Raw genomic sequence first — 21,571 nt, forward strand, 5'->3', positions numbered from 1 at the left:
CCCGCCCCCCCCGGCCCGGAAGGGAGGTGGCTCGCGCCCGCTCTCCCAACCCCCTCGGCCGCGCATGCGCAGCGAAGCTTCCAGACCGCACCCAGGATTCTATCCCCCCCCTCACACCCCCCACCCCCGGCGCCGCGCGCTGACCCCTCCCAGGCCACGCCTCCTCCCGCGGCTCCCAACCAATCAGCTGCCGCTTCCTCCCGCAAGCCGCGCGACCCCGGGGCGCGTGACCCTCCCCCACCACACGCACCCACTCACCCAACACCAGCCGCCCGCGAGCGACGCATGCGCAGAACGACTCCCACCCCCCCTCAACCGTCGCCCCGCTCCCCAGCGCCCCGTTGGCCGCGGCGGCGCGGTTCCCGCCCGCCCTGACCCGCACCGGGCCCCACTCACCGCCGGGCTCTCTCGGCCACCTCCGCTGCCGGCTAAGCCGCCGCCCGGACGCTCCAACCACCTCCTCAACCTAGCCCCGCCCACCCGGCGCGACGGACACCCCGCGCCAACCAATAGCAGACGCTTTAAGTACCCGCATGCGCCAATCCCCAGCGGTGGGCAGGGCTGCCACATCTCGAAGCCCCGCCCGTTCCGTGATGGGCAAGCGAGTCCAACCAATGGAAACCAAGAGCTCCCAAGATCCACCCAATCCCCGCGGAGGGCGGGGCTGGAGAAAGCTTTCGGCCCCCGCCTCTTTTGATTGACACCCTTGGCCTCCCAATCACACCACACGACGTAACCTGCCGAATTATGCCCCGCCCACATTCTGAGAAACGGCGTAGAGGACCAATAAGGATGTGCCATTTTAGAGTTAACCCAATCATCATTAGAGGGCGGAGCAATAAACTCACAAGCCCATGATTGACTGGCGAAGACGCCAATGAGACAGGTTTAGGCCAGCAAGCCATCCAACCGCTGTCGGAGGGCAGGGTTGAAGGTCCCGCCAAGGCATGAGACGTCCCGCGAACCGGCCAAGGGGTGGGCGGGAGGCATCTTCCTCGCCAATCCCGCTGCAGGGCGGGGCTCCCGCCGCTCAAAGTAGCGCCAATCACTTTGACTGACAGCACAAAGCAACCAATGGGGACACCGGCCCGCCCAATGGCAGCCCCCGTCCCACGCCTGACCCCGCCCACAGGCCGGCACCCTCCGAGCCCCGCCCAGGCCCGCGACTGACACGTGGAGCGGGCCAATGGCCGCGCTTCCCGCCTCTTCGGGACACGGTTACTCTCATGTCGACGGGCTCCATGGAAACGAGGCCCCGCCCCCCCAATGTCCCCTAACACCCCTCCCCCAGCACCCCGCTTCAGGAGCTCCTCAGCCCCACCCCCCCTCCAGCCCCAGGAAACCCCCCCACTGAGCGCCCACAGGGGCTAGGTAGCACAAGAAGAAACGGGGCCCCCCCCCCCCCCCCCAGGGTTTTGCATAGATCTGGGCCCAGTGCAATGCAGGGGTGGGGTACAAGCGAGCCCCAGTGCTCGGAGAGCTGCCCCAGCGCCCCCCCGGCCGGCTGCTGGGGCCGGGCTAGCGGAGGGTGAGGGCTCCCCGGCCAATGAGGAGACGGCAAAGTGGCGGGCCCCTGCCAGCCTCCAGGGGAATGACACAGCCACACGGGGGGGGGGGGGGGGGGGGGGGGGTCCTGAGATTAGCCCAAGGCCAGGGCTCCTCTCACTACGCAGGCCCTGGGAGCTGGGGAACTCATTGCCACATGATTCCTCACAGCAGCGGAGGGAGAGGGCAGGGCAAAGGGGTGGGAGACAGAAGCTCAGGCCACCATCCCACCCTAGCAGCAGGACGGGTGAGGGCCATAGGTGGGCCCAGGCAGGATGTGAGGTGGGGGGGTGGGGTGTCAGCTGCCCCACACGAGAGCGCCCAACCAGGCTGGGCAGCTCAGAGGGATCGACCAGCCCCCAAGGGCCCCCTGGAGATAAACCACCTGGAGAAAGAGGCTGCCCTGTCAGCCTGTTGCCCACCCTGGGAACAGAACTGTGATCTGGGCTACCCCTGAAGGGGGGAGGCTAGGGAGCACCCTCCCCTGACCCTCTCCCTTAGGCCCATTTGCCCCCCACGCAGTGCCTGGGGCCTGGCCTGTTTTAGGGGGGCAGCTGCCAAATGCCAGGGGGCAGTGATCCCCTCCACCCCCCATGTCCCACCAATGACCAGACGTGGGGGCGCCGGCAGGTTTTGCAAACGTCTATTTATTCAGTAATTCCTCTCACCAGTTCTGCACTAACCCCCCCCAGCCGCCACCGCTGGCCGGGCAAGCAGCAGACGGACACCAGCTCCAGCAGCAGGGGGGAGGGCTCCCCCGCTGCCGTGCCCCCCCCCATACAGAACCGGCACCGCAGGGCAAGAGACACCCCATCCCCCATCGGTGAGCAAGTGAGTGTGTGGGGGGAGGGGGTGCAGGGGCGGAGTCAAGACAACACGACTAACAGTAAGGGGGCGGGGTTAAAGCGCCTCAAGAACATGAACAGGATCATGGGGGGGGTTCCCAGCGGGGAAGGGGGGCAGGACCCCCCCCCCTCCTCAGCCCCAAACCTCAGACCAATTCCTGGGGGGAGGCCCTTTTGTCCATGTTTTGCATCACTTTAACCGTGGGGGGCAGGTGTGGGGAGGCCCCGCCCCGTGAGCCCAGGGGGCGGGGCGTGGGGAGGCCCTGCCCCTAGCGGATGGTGTAGCGGACGTAGGGCACCTCGATGTCGCACTCGCTGTCGTCATTGCAGCAGAGCTCGAAGACCAGGGCCTTGACGTGCCGCCCGATCTTCTTCTTCGACACCTTGGTCACGATCTCCGTCATCCTGGGGGTGGGGCATAGTCAGGGCGGAGCCTGTGGGGACGCCCCCGAGAGAGGGGACCCCCCCCCATGACCTGCAGCCAATGGGCAGACCCCCGGGACCAGGATAGCCCCTGGAGAGGGGACTCCCCCACCCTGATCCCCCCAGACACCAGGGAGAGCCCCCAAACCAGGTAAACCCGGCCCCCAATTGCCCCAGAGGGAGGGGGACCCTGCCCCACCCCCCCAGGGTGGCTGACAATGGGCCCAGCGCGCAGGGAGCGGGCACCCCCCCCCCAGGGGCACCTCGGGTACGTACGGCTGGTCGTGGCGCTCACGCAGCTTGGTGGGCGGCATGAAGAAGGAGTAGAGCATGGAGACGCCCTGCGACAGCATGGTGATCTCCAGCCGGTGCTCGCTCTGCGGGGGGCGGGGTCGTCAGACAGCGCCCAGATCCCCCCCAAACCCCCTCCATCAGCTCTGACCCCCCCCCCTCACTGCCCCCCCAGCATGGTGATCTCCAGCCGGTGCTTGCTCTGCGGGGTCGGACGGGACGAGGGGGGGGGGTCAGCATGGAGATGGGACGTGGGGTCAGACAGCGCCCAGATCCCCCCTGCCTCCCCCAACCTCCCTCAGCTCCCCATCCCCCCAACCAGCCCCCTGACTCCCCCACCATGGGGGGGGGGGTCAGAAACCCTGATTCCGCCCCCCACCCCCTTAGCATGATGATCTCCAGCCGGAACTCACTCTGCGGGGCAGGGGGGGAAATCAGACAATGCCCAGACACACCCCCCCCCGCACGCGCTCTGACACCCCCACCCAGGTTTCACCTTGAAATAGGCCAGGAACTGGCGCAGCGTCATCTCCTCCCCGCTGGGCTGAACCCCCTGCACCTCGAACCGGTCCCACAGCGTCCACTCAATGTCGTAGTACTGGGGGCGGGGGGAGAAGGGGTCAGAGATGCCGAGGGGGGGGAACCCCTAGACCAGCCCAAACCAGACCCTTCCGTATCCATTTGTCGTATGTCGGGGGCAGAGCACAGGACAGGGCACTGGTTGGGGGGACCCACCTTGTTCTGAGGGGGGCAGAGGATACGGGCTGGGGCCTGGGGGGCGGCAAGTCAGGGGGCAGGAGCAGGGCCCCTCGGGGGGGGGGCACACTGTGGACCCACCTTATTGCGGGGGCAGGCGATGGGTTCGGAGAAGCCGAAGAAAGGCAGGGCCAGGTTGAGGAAGCCGTTCTTGTAGGACTCCAGCCGCTTGTGGCCCTGCACCACTTTGTACAGCTCCAGACACACCAGCCCCACCACCGCTGCCGTCGTCGTGGCAATGGCTGGGATGATCTTCCCAGCGATCAGCTTGCTCTGGGGAGGGGCAGAGACATCAGCATGGGGCGGGAGGGGAAGCAGAGCGCCGCAGCGAGCCCCCTGCCTCCCCCGAACCAGCTGAGGCCGCTGCCCACCTTGTGCCGGTCGGCGGGTGGGATGTCGTAGTTCTCAGCCCGCAGGTTTGACGCCGCCACGATGAAATCCATGTGGAAATTAGCGTCGTCGTCCTGAACCAGAGAGAGGGTCAGAGGGAAAAGCTGCCACCTCTGGGGTGGGGCAGCCGGGGAACTGCCGCATATAACATCGCACAGGGATGGCTTGCCCAGTGGTGGGATGCAGCCACCTCTGGGTGGCAGCCAGGGAACAGATGCAGATAACACCACACATGGCCAGCGCTCGCTCCCAGGGCCTGGCCTGCACCCCCCCCAATCCCGGCCCGGGCTCCCAGGGCCTGGCCCCTCCCGGCTCACCTTCTCGAAGTCAATGGGGTACATGCGGAAGCTCTGCAGGTCCTCCGGGTTGGGCAGGCTGGATTTCAGCTCTTCCAGCCGGCTATCGTCTGGGGGCAGAGCAGAGCCCATGAACGCCTGGCAAGGACACCCACGACCACAAGGGGCCCCAGGCTCCACGCCAGGGGCCAGCCCTAATGGCAGCAGACCCCCCACCCCCGAGTCGCGGTGCCCGAGGGCGCACCAGGACGGCCCCCCACGCCGTACCGACGGAGGCATTGGCGTTCTGCAGCTCCTGGTCCGAGATGTGGATCCGCACGCCGGACTTGGGCGTGAACTCGGGCACCTGCACCTGGTGCAGCAGCTCGGCCACGGCGCCCACGTCCCGCGTGCCCGTGATGCCGTAGGTCTGGGCAAAGAGATTCGCCGCCGCCACGATGTAATCCATGTGCAGGGGCTGGGGGAGGGAGAAAAATGGGTGTTAACCCTGAACCCTAATGAAGGCCCACCCCCTGTAATCCGTGTGCAGGGGGGCGTTTACCCTGAGCCCTATCGACAACACCACCCTGTAATCCATGCACAGAAGTGTGGGGGACAGATGGGCATTAACCCTGACCCCTAATGATCACACCCCCACCCTGTAATCCATGTGGGGGGACAGATGGGTTTTAACCCTGACTCCTAACCTGGTAATCCATGAGCTGGGGGCGGAGGGAGGGAGGGAGGGAGGGAGGACGGGTGTTAACCCTGACCCCTAATGACACCCCCCATACTCACGTTGCTGTTGTCGAAGGTGAGGGGGTGGGGACATCTCTTGGGCCCTGACCAGAACAGGGTGCCGGAGTTGGTCTTCTGCAAGACACCAGAGGGGGCGGGGTGAGAGCCGGGGCCCGGAGGGGCTGCTGGCTCTGGGGGGGGCAGAGGGGCGGGCGGGGGCTCACCTGGTGGGGCGGGAAGTTGTGCAGCAGCTGGCGGATGTTGTTGCTGTACTGACAGTGCCAGTGGCGACAGGCCCAGCCCACGCAGTCGGCCCAGCTCCGGGGCCGTTCGCTCACCAGGCTCTTGTTGACGGCCTCCAGCACCTCCAGGGGCTGCGTGCCCGGCAGCTTGAGCGTGCGCTCCATGAACTTGGGGTCTCTGGGGGGACACACACGGCTCAGAGGGGGCAGCCCCCCAGACCCTCCCGCCCCCAGGGGGCCGCGCCCCCCTCCCCCCGCCACTCACGAGATGTACTGGTTGACGCTCTCCGCCGGCTGCTTGAAGAGGCCTTCGAACTCGTCCCGGGCCCACTGCGGGACAGAGCAGAGTCACCGGGGTGGGGGCACCCCCCAGGGAAGTCAGATAAATTAGACACCAGCCCCCCCGAGCCGGGGAGAGAACCCAGGAGTCCTGGCTCCCAGCCCCCCCGCTCTAACCACTAGCCCCCACTCCCCTCCCAGAGCCGGGGAAAGAACCCAGGCGTTCTGGCTCCGAGCCCCCAGGCTCTGACCCATCAGACCCCACTCCCCGCCCAAGCAGCGAGGCAGAAGCCAGGCGTCCTGGCTCCCGGCCCCGCAGGGAGGGAACCCCGGCGTCCGGGCGCTCACCTGCAGCGTGTGCTCAATGGCGTTGGGGAAGTTCTTGAGGGTGCAGATGGGGATGGATTTCTCGGGCGGGTCCTGGCTGGAGCTGTACGACTCCGTCAGGAAGGGGATCACCACCTGGACGTTGCCCTTGGTGCCCAGCGTGCCAGACTCCAGCAGGGGCTTTCGGTAATAGACGCACCGGCGGTCCATGTACATCCCTGGGGGGGCAGGCGCACAGGGTTAGCACCAGCATGACAGGGCAGGTGGCCCTAGGACCACAGCGGTGGGGGGCCGGGACGGCTCGCCCGGCGCTGAGATGCAGCCATCTCTGGGGCGGGGCAACTGGGGAACAGCCACATATAACAGCACACAAGGATGGCTGGCATGGTGCTGAGATGCGGCTGGGGGACGGCCCCACGCACGCGTCACTCACTGGCGTCCACGTTGTCCAGCGCGTTGGCCACGCCGTCCAGGCCCTCGAAGAAGTCGTCGTCGTAGACGCGCTCCGTGTCGGGCCCCACGCGGTCCTGGTGGCTCGTGATGTGGATGTTGGGGTTCATCTGCCGCACCGCGGCCGCTGCGGTGTCAGACTTCATTTTCTGGGGGACGGGGGGCGGGACCCAGAGTTAGTAGCCTGAGATACAAATGGAACCCAGGTGTCCTGGCTCCCAGCCCCCCCCCACTCGCAGATCCCGCCCCCCAGCCCCTCCAGCGCACCGTGACGTCCCAGGGCCGGAAGAGGAACTGGCGGTTGAGGTTGGATTTCTCGATGGTGTCCATGTCGGTCACGGTCACCTCCCCGCCGTCCCCGCACGCCAGCCCCAGCAGGGCAAAGTTCTTCAGCAGCTCGCAGCCGATGGCACCGGCGCCCACCTGGGGAGGGGGCGAGATGGGGGGGAGGGGTCAGCGCCGGGGGAAGGCCGGCCGCACCGGGGTCCAAACTCAGCGCCCGGCGGCACATGCCGAGGGCCGGGGCCCCCCAGCACGGAGCATCGGCCCCAGGGCCAGCAGCTGGGTTTCTCCTCCCGGGCGTTTGCCTCCAAGGAGCTGGGGTCAGACTCCGGAGGCCCAGCCGCTCCGGCTCGTCCCCCCGGGGGCAGCGTTCACCCCTTTGAGCCCCTCACACCGAGGGGCTTTGCTGTGGGGCCGAGGTCCGGGCGCTCCGGACCCCGCGGTAATGGGGGGACCCCTCAGGGCCCAGGGAGTCCAGGGGGAACCCGACCGCGCTCACCAGAAAATACTTCTGCTGCCCCAGCTTGGCCTGCAGGTCGGCCCCGAACACGGCGATCTGCCCATCGTAACGGCTGTTCCTCTGGGGAGAGGGGAGAGAAAGTCACCGCAGCTCCGCCGGTGCCCCCCAATCCCGACCCGCGGCTACCCCAGTGCCGGGCTCCCCGCNTCTGAACCCTACTGATGACAGACACAAGCTTGGCAGCACCCAGAGAGCAGAGAACCACCCTTCCCCCCAACTCCAGTGACTACGGTTCCCCCACTGCAGGGAAAGGGCGGTGCCCAAATCCCCAGGGCAGAAAGGACCCTGCAATCCCCCACTCTGCCCTCGCCAGGGGACACTGTCCCCACTGCCGAGCTGCCCCTTGGCCCCGGGCTGGAGGCGGCAGGTGAGGAAGGAGCTGGGGAAGCAGCCGTCCCCCCCTTGGGCCCCCAAGCCCGGGAGTCGAGGTCCCCACCCCCACGTTGGGGGAGAGCCAGGGCCCAGGGCTGCCCAGCCGCCCCAGGAATGCAGGTCAGGCCCCACTCACAAAGCTGATCTTCTGGGGCATCTTGACCTGGGAGACGATGCCCCCCCGCACGTACTCGGAGAAGTTGCTGGTGTCGCCGATGCTGAAGGTGTAGGGCCCTGTGGGGGAGAGCAGGGGTCAGCAACATGGGGTGCACGGGGCAGGGAGAGCACCCCCTGCTGAGCTCCCCATGGCACAGCACCCCCCAGCACCTGGCCCCGACTGCCCAGGGAGAGCGCCCCCTGCCCAGCCCCCCACGGCACAGCACCCCGCAGCACCTGGCCCCGACTGCCCAGGGAGAGCGCCCCCTGCCCAGCCCCCCACGGCACAGCACCCCCCAGCCCCCCGTCCCATTCCCTGGGGGTGCCCAGCATCTCACCCAGCACTTTGATCTCCATGGGGGGGCAGTGGTTGAGCTCCTTCATGCCATCCACCTCCGTGAAAGAGACGAAGTCCCCGCTCTCAAAGCCGTGCCGAGCCTCGTCCAGGCAGGTCACCTCCCCCGGGCAGCCCTGCCGACGCGGAGAGGGATGAGCCCAGCAGTGCCAGGAACAGAACCCAGGCCCCACTCCCCTCCCAGAGCCAGGGAGAGAACCCAGGCATCCTGCTTCCACCCCCCCCCCCCACCCCTAGACCCCACTCCCCTCCCAGAGTCAGGGGGAGAACCTAGGCGTCCGGGCCAGCATTACCTTGGTGATCATGGAGATCATGGCGCTGAGCGGCTGCTCCCCGTTGGTGTCTGTCACAACCATGTCGTCCCCGAAGTCACAGAAGAGCTGGCTGTGGGGAGAGGGGTGAGCGTGGAGCAGCCAATCCAGCCCCCGAGACACCCCCCCCCCAGGCTCCAGCCTCTTCCCCACCCAGGCAGAGTTGTCCCCAGGGCCCCAGCCCCCCAACAGCCCCATCTCCCCGAGGACAGCCGGCGCGCCCCTCCCAGCCCAGGGTCCGGTTCCGCCCCCACCCCCCAGTGCCGGCGAGAAGGGGCCGAGGCGGCTAAGGGAGGGACCCCCAGCCCGGCACTCACCCGAAGAGCCCCCTGGTGTCGGCTACCACCATCTTGATGCCCTTGCTGTGGCAGATTCCCCCGACCCGCAGCTGCTCCTCCAGAGGCGAGTTGGTGAGAACCACGACCTGCGGCACACAGAGCCCATCAGTGCCGGGCCAGGCCCCCGGAGCCCCCCACCTGGCCCACCCCACCCGGAGCCCATCAGTACCAGGCCGGGCCCACGGAGCCCCCCACCCGGCCCACCCCACCCGGAGCCCATCAGTGCTGGGCCGGGCCCCCGGAGTCCCCCACCCGGCCTGCGCCGCCCACCCAGCACACGGACCCTGTCAGTGCCAACCTCGCAATACCAGAGCCGGCCACCCGGCCCACCCCACAGACGGAGCCCCTCAGTGGTGTCCCCCATCTACCCCAATGCCCCACAAGTGCCGCCCTGCACCCGCCCACACCCCACTCCCCAGTGTGCTGGCCTGCGCCCCCAGTCCCTCCTCCAGCACCAACCAGTACCTCCACTCCACCCAGACAACCCCCAGCTGGTGTCCCTAACCAGCCTGCACCTCTCCTGCCCCTTCTGTGCCCCCCCATCCCATCCAGCCTGTGTGCAAACCCCACCCAGAGCCCCCTTGGCTTGCACCCCCATCCCACCCCCCAGCCCCAGCCCCTCCCAGCCTGTATTCCCCGCCCCCATCTTCCAGCCTGCACCTCCCTCAGCCCTCACTCAGCACCGGCCTGCACCCCAACCCCTCCTCCTCCCCCCACAGGCCCAGGAGTCCTGGCTCCCAGTCCCCCCTCCTCCCCCTCCCCCAGTTCTAACCACCAGACCCCACTCCCCTCCCAGCNTGGGCGACCTCTTCCCGGTTCTTCCCCCACCCCACCCCCTCCCCCTCCCCCCACCGGCCCAGGAGCCCTGGCTCCCAGTCCCCCCTCCTCCCCCTCCCCCAGTTCTAACCACCAGACCCCACTCCCCTCCCAGCGCCAGGGAGAGAACCCAGGCGTCCTGGCTCCCAGTCCCCCCAGTTCTAACCACCAGACCCCACTCCCCTCCAGCGCCAGGGAGAGAACCCAGGCGTTCAGGCTCCCAGTCCCCCCAGTTCTAACTACCAGACCCCACTCCCCTCCCAGCACCAGGGAGAGAACCCAGGCGTCCGGGTACCTGGAACGGGCTCAGAAAGTCCTCGGTGAGGGCCCCGGTGTGGACGCTGACAGGCACGTAGGAGTTGAGCTCGGCCAGGCGCGGCTGGGAGACCTCGGCCCGGTTCTTCCCCAAGTCCTCCTCCCGCAGGTAGAACTAGGGGGCAAGGGCGGGAGGTGAGGGAGATCCGGGAGAGAGGTGGGGCGTGACAGGACAGACAGACGGGAGGGGACGGAGCCCTGGGAGGCCAGGGGACACAGGAGGGGAGGAAGGGCTCGGACAGGCCGGCCGGGCACCTACCTGGGAGGCCAGGTCTGCCCACTGGGCGGGCTCGGTGTCGTGCAGGGTGACCGACTTGACGCCGCCCAGGATGATGTTCTTGGCGATCTCCACGCCCAGCCCCCGCAGCCCTGACACCAGGACGCTGGCGTTCTGCAGCCGCTTCATGGCCTCGTGGCCCAGCACGTACCTGCGGGGAGGGCGCGGTCAGGCCAGGCGCGGCGCAGGGCCCCTGGGCCCAGTCCTGTCTTCGCCACGGACACCTCGCGTGACCCACCGCCCAGCACCGCGCCCCCCAGCCTCAGTTTCCCAGACAGGGGAAACAGGCTTTGTTCCGGGGTGGGCGGGCAGACGGGCCCCTGCGGGGGTCTCTGGGGGTGCCCCACCCACTGCTGGTACTTACAGCTGCCTGGAGTACAGGCCCTCGTCGATGTCGACGTCACTGCCATTCTTAGCCATGCCCTGTGAGCAGAGGGGTCAGAGGTCAGCAGGGCCCTGTGCAGGGGAGGTGGGGGGGGGAGGCCCAGCGGGGAGCTCGCTGTGGCCGGGACATGCCCCCAACCTGTGGCGCTCACTGGGCCCTGAGTCTGAGCCAGGGGGGCTGGGGACACCCTGGGGGTCCCATCTGGGGGAGAAGGGGCTCATTGCAGGGGGGGACCCCTGAGGGCAGGGCAGGCCAGGATTGGTTCTGGTCCCAGGCTAGCAGGACCCCACCCACCCGAGACCTGCTGGGCGGCCCCCGACTGCAGGGTTAGCAGCACGTCAGGAACCCCCCAGGCACGGCTGCGAGGGATCTCGGAGGGGAGGGGCGAAGGGGGGGGCGCCGGGGGCCCCGCAGACTCACGTTGGCGGGCGCTGTGCGCGGGTCACTCTGTACGGAGTTGCCAGAGGAGCAGTTCGAACCCGTCTTCGGCTCAGATCCAGACACGCGGCGCTTCTTGGACAACGGCGAGCTGGACATCTGGGGGGGAGGGGAGGGTCACAGCAAAGCCCACATCCCCCCAACACTCAACCCTGGGGGACACCGGGGGAACCACGCGGCTACCGCAGACCTGAGCAGAGCCTACACAGGGCGGGGGCTGGGCAGGGGTCGTTCTCCCCGGCAGGCAGGGCCGGGCACTGGGCAGCTGCTACCCAGAGGTGGCCGCAGCAGTGGCTGTGCCGGTTCCTGGAGCCTCTCTACAGAGCCAGGGGCTGGGTCGGGCAGGGCCTGCGGTGACTCAGCGGGGACGGTGACTCATTTCACAGCCCAGGCAGGGCCTAGGTCCCTGCTCAGCACCCCAGGGGGAGAAGGGAAACCCCAGATCACTCCCCTCCCACAGCCTGGCACCGTCCGCGTGGGCAGAGACAGCTGCAGGGGGATCGGAGGTGTCGGGATTCAAGTGGTGCTTCCCGCCCCCTCTGCTAGCACCAGACGCATCCCTAGGCTCCCCGAAGGGGCTTTCCCAGCCTCATCCGCCTTCTGCCAAGCTCAACCCCGCTCCTGCACCAGCCCGCTCTCCCTGGCAAGCCGGCCAACAGAGCCAGTGCAAGGTAGGGACGGGCTGATCCACCGGACTGAATGAGCTCACTTCAGAGGATTCACACCCGGCCCGAACATGCAGCCTCCTCTGGGGCAGGGCAGCAGTGGAACAGCCACACGTAACGCCGCACAGGGACAGCTTGCCAGAGGCTTTCAGTCCCCGCGTCACACTGGGAGCTGATTGTCCCCCAAATCTCTCAGATCGCTGGCTGGGGAACGGCTCTCCTAATGACTGGTCCTCTGGTAATTAACCGCCCCCCACCTCCACCCCAATCGCCGCCGAGGGCTGAGCTAACCCCAATCTGGGGCCCCGGGGTGCCTCCCCTGCTAATTTCAGCTCACCCAAGACCAGAGCTCTTTGAAAGTCATCGGCGGGCGGACGACTTTAAACGGTCCGAGCCCTGCGGCAGAGCCAGCCCAGGGCGGAGAAACATGGAAATTCCAGGCGGACTCAAACAACCCACCAGCCCCAGCGCCCGGGACGGAACGGCACGGACATCCCACGAGCCCCACGGCGAGATGGACAAGGACACCCCAGCCACGCCAACTGCTCAGTCCCGTATCCCCCAGGGAAGTCGGACCGGCTTTATCCCGGGATAACCCCGGCTTTTTCCTGTTTAAACTGAAACCCCTTCCCAAGCGGCATGAACAACACCCAGGGTTTAAATTCACACCTTCGCTTGTACTGACAGGAGAGTGCTCACCAGAGCAGCACAGGGGCTGCCTCGCCCCGCCCCAGAGGCAGCCGCATTTCAGAGACCGCTGAGAACAATCTCTCCCAAGTACATCCATTAAAAACCTCACCTTACCCATCAGTTTTGACTGACTACAGGCTCATCTGGAATTATCCTGCAATAGCACAGGGGAGGATGGGCAGATCACCTCTTAACGGTTTCCAAGGGCTCGCTTTCCTTTTGAAAAGCAGCCGCAACAGTGGAGAAAAGCCGGTGTCGTGATAGCAAACCGCCTGAGTCTGCAGAGAGCCTGTTCTGGTTGCTGCCCGAACCCGCCGCGCGCCCCATTCGCTCCATTCCATTTCAACCCCGGTGACTATCTCACTCCTTGGTGCATGTGATGGACCCCGAGGGCTGGGAGGATTCCCGGAGGCGGGGGCCCAGACAGGATCCGAACTACGGCAAGCAGGCCATAGGCTCCCGCCAGAGGCCCGAGATCGGCTTCGTTTTCCCCAAGGGGCCACCTGCAGGCTGTCCCGTAACCGAGGGGCAGGGGAGGTCTACACAGCAGACTGGATTGTGATAGACAGGACACTGGGCTGGACAGAAAACTGCCCTGTCCCTGTGCCCGAGCCACATGTTTAACCAAAACCGAAAAACACGCGCCCATCCGCACTGTCCTAGGACTGGGTCTGCGTTCAAATTCCCTTTTGCTTTGATCCTAAGTGATCCCCACACACACACCCTGCCCTGAGACACAGGGCGAGCACTGGCTGAGAGCGGAAGAGAGGAACGAGAGACAGGCAGCGGGACGGAGACTGGGATTGTTCGGGCACAGAGCGGATGGCGGCAGGTTAAAGGCGTTTACCCGCTCGGTTTGGAAAGGCGGGGGGGGGGGTGTCCCTGCACACCCCGGCGGGGGTGACTGGGTCCCTGCAGAGGCGACATCTCAGACCAGGCGTCTGGCTCAGCTGGGCAGAGCGGGACCTGGCAGGGGGCCGGTCCGCTGACGCGGTTGCTCCAAGGGACAGTTTCAAAGCTGGGCCGGAGCACCGAACCGGCGGCTGCGTGCCAGCAGGACTCCAGAGAAGGACGCGCCAGGCCTCAGCCCCTGCCGATAACCCAGCGCCTTTCAGCGGCGGCGCGTGCGTCCCCTCACTGAGCTGAGAGGCCGTTGAAGGCCAGAAAAAGCCACCAGGCGGATCGCAGGCTGATCACAGCCCGTCAGGCCGGAGGAAACCGAGCAGAAGGGGAGCCGATGAATCTGAAGAAGAAGCCAGTGTCTCGTGCGCCCCCCACGAAGGCAAGGCTCACTCAGCCCACAGGGTTTTAACCCCCCCGGCACCCCCGACAATCATTCTTGCTATGACCCCCGCGTCTAACGGCGCCCTCGGGCACAGGGCGGGATCCCAGCCCGTCCCCCGCGGGCACCAGAAGGGCGAAAGGGCCTCATCTCCTCGGCTGGGTTAGAGGCCGGGCAGTGGCCACGCCAGGCGCCGAGATGAGCGACACCAAGCCATGCAGTGACCCCCCTGGTGCCCGCAGGCTCAGAGGGCACAAGACGGCAGGGAGCGGGGCGGCAGCTGGCTGCCAGCCACACCAGGGGCTAGTCCGGCATCCCCCAGGACTTCTCCTCTGGGAAGTCGGGGGCTGTCACGGAGAATCCTCCAAGCCAAGGCAGGCAGGATGGCAGATGGGCTTGGGGGGTGAACAGCCCCAGCTGGGCACGGGAGCAGGAGGCCGCAGACTGCTGGGCGGCTCTGCCACTACCTGGAGTCATGTTTCCTCCTATAGAAACTGCCGTCCCCAGAGACCCCCCCAGGCCAAGTGCTGCTGGGAAAGCAGGGCTGGGCCAGCCAGATACGCAGCTGGAATGAACACTCCCAGGTGGGAGGGGAGTGAGTCTAGGGGCTGGGAACCAGGACTCCTGGGTCCTATCCCCAGCTCCCAGAGGGAAGTGCTCTCACCCCCTAGCCCCCACTCCCCTCCCAGAGCCGGGGAGAGAACCCAGGAGTCCTGGCTCCCAGCTCCCCTGCCCAAGGTCAGCATGGTCCCACAGGCAGCACAGCCCCCCAAGCTGAGCAGGGAAGGGCCACGAGCCAGGGCTCTGCTTCCCAAGCCCCCCTGCCCCACACTGAGCGGGGGGGGGCAGTCCCCTCCATAGGGTGGGGTAGTTGGCTGGGCTCAGACCCATCCCCAGGAGTTGGTGACGGTCCCATGAGGACACCGTACAGCTGCACCCCACAGAGGGGGCAGGAATACAGGGGGTCCCCCAGATCCCTCCCTCGGGGGGGCCCCCAGGGGCCCGTCAGACCCGGGGAGGGTGGGGGGGGGGCCCGGGGGCGGGGCCCCCGGCGGGGTGGGGGGGGGGGGAAGGGGACACTGCTCAGGGGAGGGCTACGGCCCGGGGAGGGGCGGGTCCCATTGAGCCCGGCCCGGTCGGGGTCCGGTCTAGTCTGGGGGGGTCCGGTCCGGGGTCCGGTCTATGGGGAGGGGGGTCCGGTCTATGGGGGGATCCGGCCCGGTCGGGGTCCGGTCCAGGGGGAGGGGGTCCGGCCCGGGGCCCAGTTACCAATGAGGCTGGCCCGGCCCGGCCCCGCTCGCTTCCCCCGCTCGGCTCCTCTCACAAGATGGCGGCTGCCGGGCCCGGAACAAAAACCCCCCGCTCGCGGCGCCCGCCAGGCCCCGCCCCCCGCCGCCCATTGGCCGCGCGGCCCGATCGACGCGCCCCGCGGCGCTCACGCCGCCCGCCCATTGGCTGCCAGGGAGGGCGGCCCGCCCCCGTGACCCGGGACACGCCCCCTGCCGGCGCGGACACCCGGATGTGGGGAGAGGAGCCGGCGGGACCCGGATGGGACGGTGCCCCGCCCACCTCATGAATAATGCACAACCCGGCCACGCCCCCTCCGGTCTCTCACAGGGTGTGGGAGGGGCAGGGCTAGAGGTGGGGGAGGAGAAAGGCGGGGCTGTGGGGCAGGAGGGGGAGGGGCAGGTGTGGGGGCAGTGCAGGGGGTAGGGGAGGAGAGGGAAGGGGAAGGGGCAGGTGTGGGGCAGGGTTGGGGGACAGGAGAGGGGAGGGGCAGGGCATGGGACAAGGTTGGGGGGCAGGAGAGGGGAGGGGCAGTAGGGGGAAGGGGAAGGGGCAGGGCATGGGGCAGGGTTGGGGGGCAGGAGAGGGGGTGACAGGGCATGGGGCAGGGTTGGGGGGCAGGAGAGGGGAGGGGCAGTGGGGCAGGAGGGGGAAGGGGCAGGTGTGGGACAGTGCAGTGGCCCTCACCCCCCACCAGATAACCATGGGGACATTCATTAAGTTTGGACACAAAGTGGGCCCCACAGGCTGAAGCAAATCCAGAGCCCACAGGCACACGCCCGCCCCCGTACACGCCTGCACACACACGCCTGCACACGCCCCAGGGGCACAGGCCCCAGCTCCCCGCGCTCAGCTCCCCGGCCTGGCCCCTGCCCCACTGCAAGCGGGTCGCTCGCCGCAGCCAGCCAGCGCTCGCTGTACGCACTGGGGAAGCTACGGCCGCACTGCAAACCCAGCCCCACGTCCGGGAGCCTTAGAGCCCGGCTCCCATGACGCAGGCTGGCACGGCACGGCTCAAACCGGCGCGGAGCCTGGCCCACTGGGCCCTGGCGTGTGGGGTGAGGCTCAGAGCCCCAGTGGGAACGGCAGCGTGGCTGCTTTTAGCCCCATAGCAGACTCAGGGAGAGAACCCAGGAGTCCTGGCACCCAGGCCCCCTGTTCTAACTTCCCTCCCCGCCAGAAAGGAGGGGAACTAACAGTGAGGGGAAGATTGGGGAGCACAGAGCCCCAGCAGGGGGGAGCTCAGGGCCCCTAGTCTGGCAAGGGGGGACAGGGAGGCATTCCTAGAGCAGGACTCTTTTCCCTCCCGTTGGGACCGATCCTGCAGCCCTGTGCCCAGTTCGGGAGGGGGCAATGGCCGAGGGGGCGAAGAGCCCCCGGACCTGCTCTGGCCTATCCGGGAGGTCAGCCTGGGTGGTCTAGGAACCCCTTCTGCCCTCAAACTCTGGGGTAGTGCAATGGGGCCCGGAGAGGTGCACACGCAGGATCAGAAGGGCCCATCTAGCCCGGTGTCCTGGCTCCAGCCCTGGCCAGCTACACAGGAAGGGGGAATTACTTGGGGCAGGGGGAGGGGTTATCTGCCCCCCACTTTAGCTCAGAGCCCCAGTAATAATTAAAGTTGGGTTTAATCCCTGAGGGGAGAGGCTCACGATCACTTCCAGAACGCGGCAGCCTGGATGAGACCAACCCCGGGCCCTCGGTGGATGGGGGGAGATGGTGGGAATCCAGCTCGATCCGCACCCCCAGGCCGTCCAATCTCACGCATGGCACAGGCTGGACAATTCCCCTGGATTCACCCTCCTGGCCACTGCGTTGCCCTGGGAGCTGATGGGGAGTGGCCGGGTTCTTGGCGTCAATGACAGGCAGTGGCAGGGAGTCCCACTGGCTAACATCTCCTGTGCCTGGCACAACAGGGCCCTGATCTCGGTCAGGGACTGAGCAGCGCCAGGCACAACAGGGCCCTGATCTCAGTGGGGGTCTGGACAGCGCCTGGCGCGACAGGGCCCTGATCTCGGTTAGGGTCTGGGCAGTGCCAGGCACGACGGGGCCCTGATCTCAGTGGGGGTCTGGGCAGCGCCTGGCACGACGGGTCCCGATCTCGGTTGGGGTCTGGGCAGCGCCCAGCACAACGGGGCCCTGATCTTAGTCAAGTGGCTTGCACAGCGCCTGGCCTGACAGGGCTCTGCTCGGCCATACCCCAAACGATCACAAACCTAATCTACGTTTTGCTGGTGCAATTTCCCAGCAGTCGCTGTGGTTTTGGTCCCATTAACCAGGTTTCAGTCTGACTTTCCCTAGGTGGATTTTTTTGACTTTCAACTAAGTTTTTGCATGTGGAATTTCCCAGCTCTGGTTTGTTTTTCTTTTCTTGTTGGCTGCAAGAAACCAATTTGTTGTTTTCGTCAAAGGCCCTTTGGCTAATTGTCTAGATCGCCCCAGAGCATCCCAGGATCACACCCCGTGACCATCCCACCCGTGTTCCCTCACACCAGTGTCGAAAGCATCGCATCTGGGAGCGAAACACACAACTCCACACACAGGGCAGGGCTCTCAGTGATAACTGGCTTGGCAGGACGCTCAACCCTTCCTACCTCCGCCAGATCAAACCCCATCTTCACCGAGGGAACCTCCTTCAAGGACCATATTCGTACCCCGAATCTCTAAGCTCAAGCGAGTGGGAGGAGCCATCGGAAACCGGACTGGGGGGGGGGGGTTACAAAGAAATGGGACCCGCACATGCAAAGCATCGTTCGCAACATCGAATGAAGCCGTTTCGCTCCAATCAGCCCCAAACCAGGCCAACAAAAAGCCAGTTTGGGGACAAGTGACAATCAATGACCGGCAGGGAAAGGCTGACATAGCTTTCAACCCCGGGTCCTTCTGGACTCCCCCGCCAGAGAGAAAGTCTCCCCTGAGCACTGAGGTGGGGAAACTGAGGCATGGAGAAGGGAAGTTATTTGCACAAGAACACGCAGCATGTGGGAGAGCCAAGATGCAGGAGTCCTGGCTCCCAGCCTCCCTGCTCTAACCCCTAGCCCCCACTCCCCTCCCAGAGCCCGGGAGAGAACCCAGGAGTCCTGGCTCCCAGCATGCTCCCAACCAGTACACTACACAGAAGCGTGGGGCAAGGAGTGGGGGGCTAGATATATGTTGAGCGTCGCTGACCCTCAGCAAAGGATCAGACATTTCAGGGGGCAGCCGAAGCAGCCCTCCCCATGCAATGGGGGTACAAAGGATTCTCTGGGCAGAGAGGAGCAAACCAGACAGTTTGGGGGGAGCAGCACAGAAAGGGGGGTCCCCACTCACCCCTAATAACAAAACATCAGGGTCACGCAGTGAATTCCCCCTCCTTGCCCCACTCCCCCCACCACACACAAGAGCTGTGCCCCCGACTCCTCCCAATGCTGCCCCCATCTCCCTCCTCCCCGCCACACCGTGGTGCCCCCCATACTCCTCGCCCCACTGGCTGTGAATTCCCAGTGTCCTACCTCAGTCACCGCCCCCCAGCCCCCCTCCTCCTCCTGACCCCCACCTGCCTCCTTACATTCCCCAACATCCTCCCCACAAGGGTCCCTTCGCTCCTACCCTCTGCTCCCCAGGGTGCCCACTCCCCACCCTACCTGCCTCCAAGGGCCCCCCCCCTAAGGGCACCCCCCCCCCCCCCCCCCCCGCCCCCCCTGGCTATCTCTGAGGGTCCCCTAGCCATCCACCCGTGCCCCCCAGCTCCTCCCCCCACACCTTCCCCATGCCCCCCAGCTCCTCCTCCCATGCCCCCCAGCTCCCCCAACCCCCGTGCCCCCAGCTACCCCTCCCCCTGCCACGTGGCCCCCAGCTCCCCCAACTCCTGTGCCTGTCAGTTCCCCATCCCCCTCCCTGTGCCCCCCACCCCCAAGCCCCCAGCTACCCTTCCCCGTGCCCCCCAGTTCTCCTTCCCCCTTCCCTGTGCCCCCCAGCCCCGTGCCCCCCCGCTCCTCCCCACCCCCGTTCCCCCTCTGCTCCCCTGTGGCCCCCCTGCTCCCCCCAGCTACCCCTCCCCCCTTCCCTGTGCCCCCCACCCCCGTGCCCCCTCTGCTCCCCCAGCCTTCTCCCCTTACCCACCCCGCCCCGCGCCCCCCAGAGCCCCGCCCCCTTACCCAGGCCCCTCTGCCCCGGGCCCCCCCTACTCCCCCCTTACCCAGGCCCCCCCGCACCCCTAGAGCCCCGCCCCTTGTGCTCCCCGCGCCCCGCCCCCCCGCTCACCCCTCTCTCTCTCTCTCTCCCCCTCGCGCCGCTCCCGCCGCTGACGGACCCTCCGGGCTCGGGCTGAACCACGCGCCGCGCGGGGGCGCGGGGCCGAACCATCCCGGGCGGGGGGGGGGGTGCCCGCCCCCCTGCCCGCATCCGCATGGCTCGGAGCCCGCGGCACCCCCGCTCCCGCCGGCGGGATGGTCCGGCCCGGCCGCGCGGGGCCTACTGGGGGCTGTAGTCCTGAGGGCGCAGGGAGGGACAGAGAGACACGGGGACGGAGGGACAGACATACGGACAGGGACGTGGGGAGGGGGGCCAGATCACCCGGGAACAGGGACAGACAGACAGGGGGGCCGGCTGGATGGGTCCCCAGTGCCTATCCCCTTAACTCTGCCCCTTTGGGCCCCACTCCGTCACAGAGGGAGGTTGGCACCCGCTCCCCACCTCCTGCCACGCCTGGGGTGGGCCATGCCCCGGGGCTGACTCCAGGGCTGTGCAGGGAAGGGGTCTGGGGCTGTAGGATGCCCCAGAAGTTGGCAGGCGTGCGGTGAGGGAAGAAGACACGGCTCTGCCTCAGTTTCCCCACTCTACCACGTCAATTCCCCCAGCGGTTTGCGAAGATCCCGTGCCAGACGCGGCGGTGGCCTTACAGAGTCGATGGGAAGGAGAAGGCGACCGCGGTCACCTGGAGCGAATTTACCAGGCGTGCTGCTTCTGCTGCCATTAATCCTGGGGTCTCTGAACCCCCCAGACGTTGCTTGGCCACCTCAATTGTCGTCTTTTAACAAACATTTTTGCCATGGCATTTCCTTCGGTTTTGTCCCTGGCTCTGGGAGGGGAGTGGGGGCTGGTGCAGGGCCGCCCAAAGGTGGGGGCAAGTGGGGCAATTTGCCCCGGGCCCGCAGGGGCCCCTCCAAGAATATAGTATTCTATAGTATTGCAACTTTTTTTTTATGGAAGGGGCCACCGAAATTGCTTTGCCCCAGGCCCCCTGAATCCTCTGGGCAGCCCTGGGCTGGTGGTTAGAGCGGAGGGGGGCGGGGGGGGGGGGGCTGGGAGCCCGGACTCCTGGGTTCTCCCCCCATCCCCCTCCCAGAGCTGGGGCTCGAGCAGAGCGGTGCTGGGAACCAGGACTCCTGGGTTCTATTCTCAGCACCAGGAGGGGACTGGCGTCTAGCAGTTAGATCCTTCTCTCCCGTCCTACCTCCAGGCCCTTCCCCGACCCCCTTGGAGGGACGACCGAGGAAGAAGTGACCTGCCAGAGACAGAATCTCTGTTTATTTTGTTATTTCCAGGCTCCCTGTAGGTGCAGGGGGGACAAGATCAAGTCCAAGGGGGGCAGGGGGCAGCCTGGGATTTCTGTATTAAAATAGCATCTTCAGAAAACATGCACCTGGCCTGGATGGATGGACATGCACAGCCCAGTCCCATGGGCCGGTCCTGAGCTGGGGGCAGGGGTGGGGACAGAGCCAGGTTGGGAATGGGCCCCGGGGCCTTTCCCCTCTAGGGGGCGCTGGGTCCGATCCGGGTGCACGGAGCTGTACAAAGGGGTTATTGTGTCTTTTCTTCCGTGGGCCCCGCTGGCTCACTCGGTCGCTCCGTGGTGGGGGGTTCTGTGGGGCGGGGCTCCTCCACCGTCACCTCGGGGAGCGACATGGGGGGCTGGACGCCAGGCTCAAGGGCGCGGAGCCGCTGCATGAAGGTTGTGACTCGAATGGCCTTCTGTGGGGAGAGGGGAGCGGGTCAGAGAGCCCCACAATACTCCCCCCACTGTCCCCCCACAGTGCCCCCCAACCCACTCCCTGCAGCACGGCACCCCCTGGCCCCGGTCCTGCCTGCCAGGGGATCAGCCCCCCACCCCACAGCATGGCGCCCCCCAGCACCCAGCCCTGCCTGCCAGGGGAATGCACCCCCTGCCCAGCCCCCCTACACCCCTCCCAGTGCCTGGCCCTGCCTGTCAGGGGAAAGCGCCCCCTGCCCAGCCCCCAGGGCCCCACCCCAAGGCACCCACCCTGGCGCCTGGCCTTGCCTGCCCAGCCCCCCGCAGCACAGCGACCCCCAGCGCCCGGCCCCGACTGCCAGAGGAGAGCGCCCCCTGCCCAGCCCCCCGCAGCACAGCGCCCCCCAGCGCCCCTGGAGAAACTCACCCGCCATTTGGCTTTGGCAAAGTTCTTCTCGATCTGGGCACAGACCCCCTCCTTGAGGTTCTTTTCCGAAGCCACGTTGCCCGCGATCCTGCGGGGCCGGTGTCGAGGGGCGGCCAGGTGGGGGGAGGATGCAGGTGAGATGGGGGG

The 21,571-nt window shown here is 67.0% G+C and overlaps 3 protein-coding genes across 3 annotated transcripts in view; all 3 read right to left on the minus strand.

Moving 5' to 3' along the window:
* LOC117888631 (transforming protein RhoA-like) overlaps positions 1–555 on the minus strand; it is a 6,546-nt gene extending 5,991 nt beyond the window's left edge. The window contains exon 1 of the mRNA XM_034792200.1: positions 397–555. The gene's annotated coding sequence lies outside the window, so the exon portion shown is untranslated. The remainder of the gene's footprint in view (positions 1–396) is intronic.
* Positions 556–2,172: 1,617 nt separating this feature from the next.
* On the minus strand, positions 2,173–19,437 carry UBA1 (ubiquitin like modifier activating enzyme 1). The gene is made up of 23 exons (XM_034792761.1): positions 19,290–19,437; positions 11,109–11,225; positions 10,668–10,726; positions 10,286–10,454; positions 10,007–10,141; positions 8,875–8,981; positions 8,540–8,630; positions 8,230–8,362; positions 7,872–7,969; positions 7,343–7,438; positions 6,829–6,984; positions 6,545–6,710; positions 6,133–6,329; positions 5,771–5,835; positions 5,488–5,683; positions 5,324–5,398; positions 4,814–5,003; positions 4,568–4,656; positions 4,232–4,324; positions 3,942–4,133; positions 3,601–3,702; positions 3,090–3,190; positions 2,173–2,795 (listed from the first exon to the last, which is right to left on the minus strand). The coding sequence occupies exons 1-23, from the start codon at positions 19,434–19,436 to the stop codon at positions 2,660–2,662; spliced, it is 2,910 nt and encodes a 969-aa protein (XP_034648652.1). The 5' UTR covers position 19,437; the 3' UTR covers positions 2,173–2,659.
* Positions 19,438–20,528: 1,091 nt separating this feature from the next.
* On the minus strand, positions 20,529–21,512 carry LOC117888634 (caM kinase-like vesicle-associated protein; the record flags this gene model as incomplete). Its single annotated transcript, XM_034792202.1, is given in 2 exon segments — positions 20,529–20,999; positions 21,425–21,512. Coding segments are annotated over 2 exon segments (259 nt in total), but the record flags the coding sequence as incomplete, so codon positions are not given.
* Positions 21,513–21,571: the final 59 nt, after the last annotated feature.

Source organism: Trachemys scripta, chromosome 16, assembly GCF_013100865.1.
Source record: "Trachemys scripta elegans isolate TJP31775 chromosome 16, CAS_Tse_1.0, whole genome shotgun sequence".
Classification (NCBI taxonomy): domain Eukaryota; kingdom Metazoa; phylum Chordata; order Testudines; family Emydidae; genus Trachemys; species Trachemys scripta.